This window comes from Ailuropoda melanoleuca, unplaced genomic scaffold (assembly GCF_002007445.2).
Source record: "Ailuropoda melanoleuca isolate Jingjing unplaced genomic scaffold, ASM200744v2 unplaced-scaffold65546, whole genome shotgun sequence".
NCBI lineage: Eukaryota > Metazoa > Chordata > Mammalia > Carnivora > Ursidae > Ailuropoda > Ailuropoda melanoleuca.
Genome location: NW_023239999.1, coordinates 1 through 1,249, shown reverse-complemented (window position 1 = coordinate 1,249; position 1,249 = coordinate 1). Strand labels below are relative to the sequence as shown.

Genomic DNA, 1,249 nt, shown 5'->3' with positions numbered 1-1,249 from the left:
CTGGCAGACCATCAGTCACCAGGTTGACCCAAAGCAGCTGGACGGGGATGAGGGCTTCTGGCAGACCCAGGGCAGCAGTCAAGAAGATACAGACGACCTCACCGACGTTGGAGGAGATCAGGTAACGGATGAACTGCTTCATGTTGTTGTAGATAGCGCGACCCTCCTCTACAGCAGACACAATGGAGGAGAAGTTATCGTCAGCCAGCACCATCTCGGAGGCGGATTTGGCGACAGCAGTTCCGGAGCCCATGGCAATACCAATCTCGGCCTTCTTCAAGGCTGGAGCATCATTCACACCATCACCAGTCATAGCTGTAATTTCATCGTAGGATTGCAAGAACTCCACAATCTTAGACTTGTGGGCGGGTTCCACACGGGCAAAGCAGGAGGCACGTTTGCAGGCTTCGCGCTGCTCAGCTGGTGGCAGGTCATCAAACTCCCGACCGGTGTAAGCTCGGTTGGACACTTCCTCGTCTTCTGAAAAGATGCCAATACGCCTGCAGATGGCAATGGCAGTGCCCTTGTTGTCTCCAGTGATCATGATGACACGGATGCCGGCATCTCTGCAGAGCTGGATGGAGCCTGTGACTTCCTTACGGGGAGGGTCCAACATGCCCACAACACCAACGAAGGTCAAATCAGTCTCATAGTTGATAAACTTGGTGGAGTCTTCCAGGACCATTTCCTCTCTCTTGGGAGGGGTGTCGCGGGTGGCCAAGGCCAGGCATCTCAAGGTGTCTCTGCCTGTGCCCCACTCCTTGATGACGGTCATGATTTTGTCCTTGACGGCAGAGGTCAAGGGAACACGGGTGGTTCCAACGCGGACGTAGTTACAACGGTCAATGACACCCTCGGGTGCACCCTTGATAAACATCTTGTTTCCGACAGCAGCTCTGGAGGCCTTGGCAGGTGTGCAGTAGACAGACATGGATTTCCTGTCACGGGAGAATTCCAGGGTGAACTCTTTCTTCATGAGCTGTTTGATCACCGAGTTACAGGCGTTGGCACGCTCTACTTTGGATAGGCTGCGGACGTCAGTGTTGAACACGTTCATCTTCTCCACCAGGGTGGTTAGGGCAGTCTCTGTGGCTTCTCCAACCTTCTCGTAAACGCCCTTACCCTCATTGAAATCCAGGGAGGAATCGTTGCACAAAGCACAAATGGTGGCCAATTCAACTAAGCCATCATACTGACCGCTGTTCACTTGTTTATCATTCTTCAGAACCTCTCCCTCGGGGGCGTAGGT

General features: G+C 53.5%; 1 protein-coding gene across 1 annotated transcript; it reads right to left on the bottom strand.

The window, feature by feature from the left end:
- Positions 1–4: 4 nt before the first annotated feature.
- On the bottom strand, positions 5–1,246 carry LOC117800179 (sarcoplasmic/endoplasmic reticulum calcium ATPase 1-like; the record flags this gene model as incomplete). The annotated part of the gene is made up of 1 exon (XM_034652711.1): positions 5–1,246. A coding segment is annotated over one exon (1,242 nt), but the record flags the coding sequence as incomplete, so codon positions are not given.
- Between the last annotated feature and the right edge of the window lie 3 nt (positions 1,247–1,249).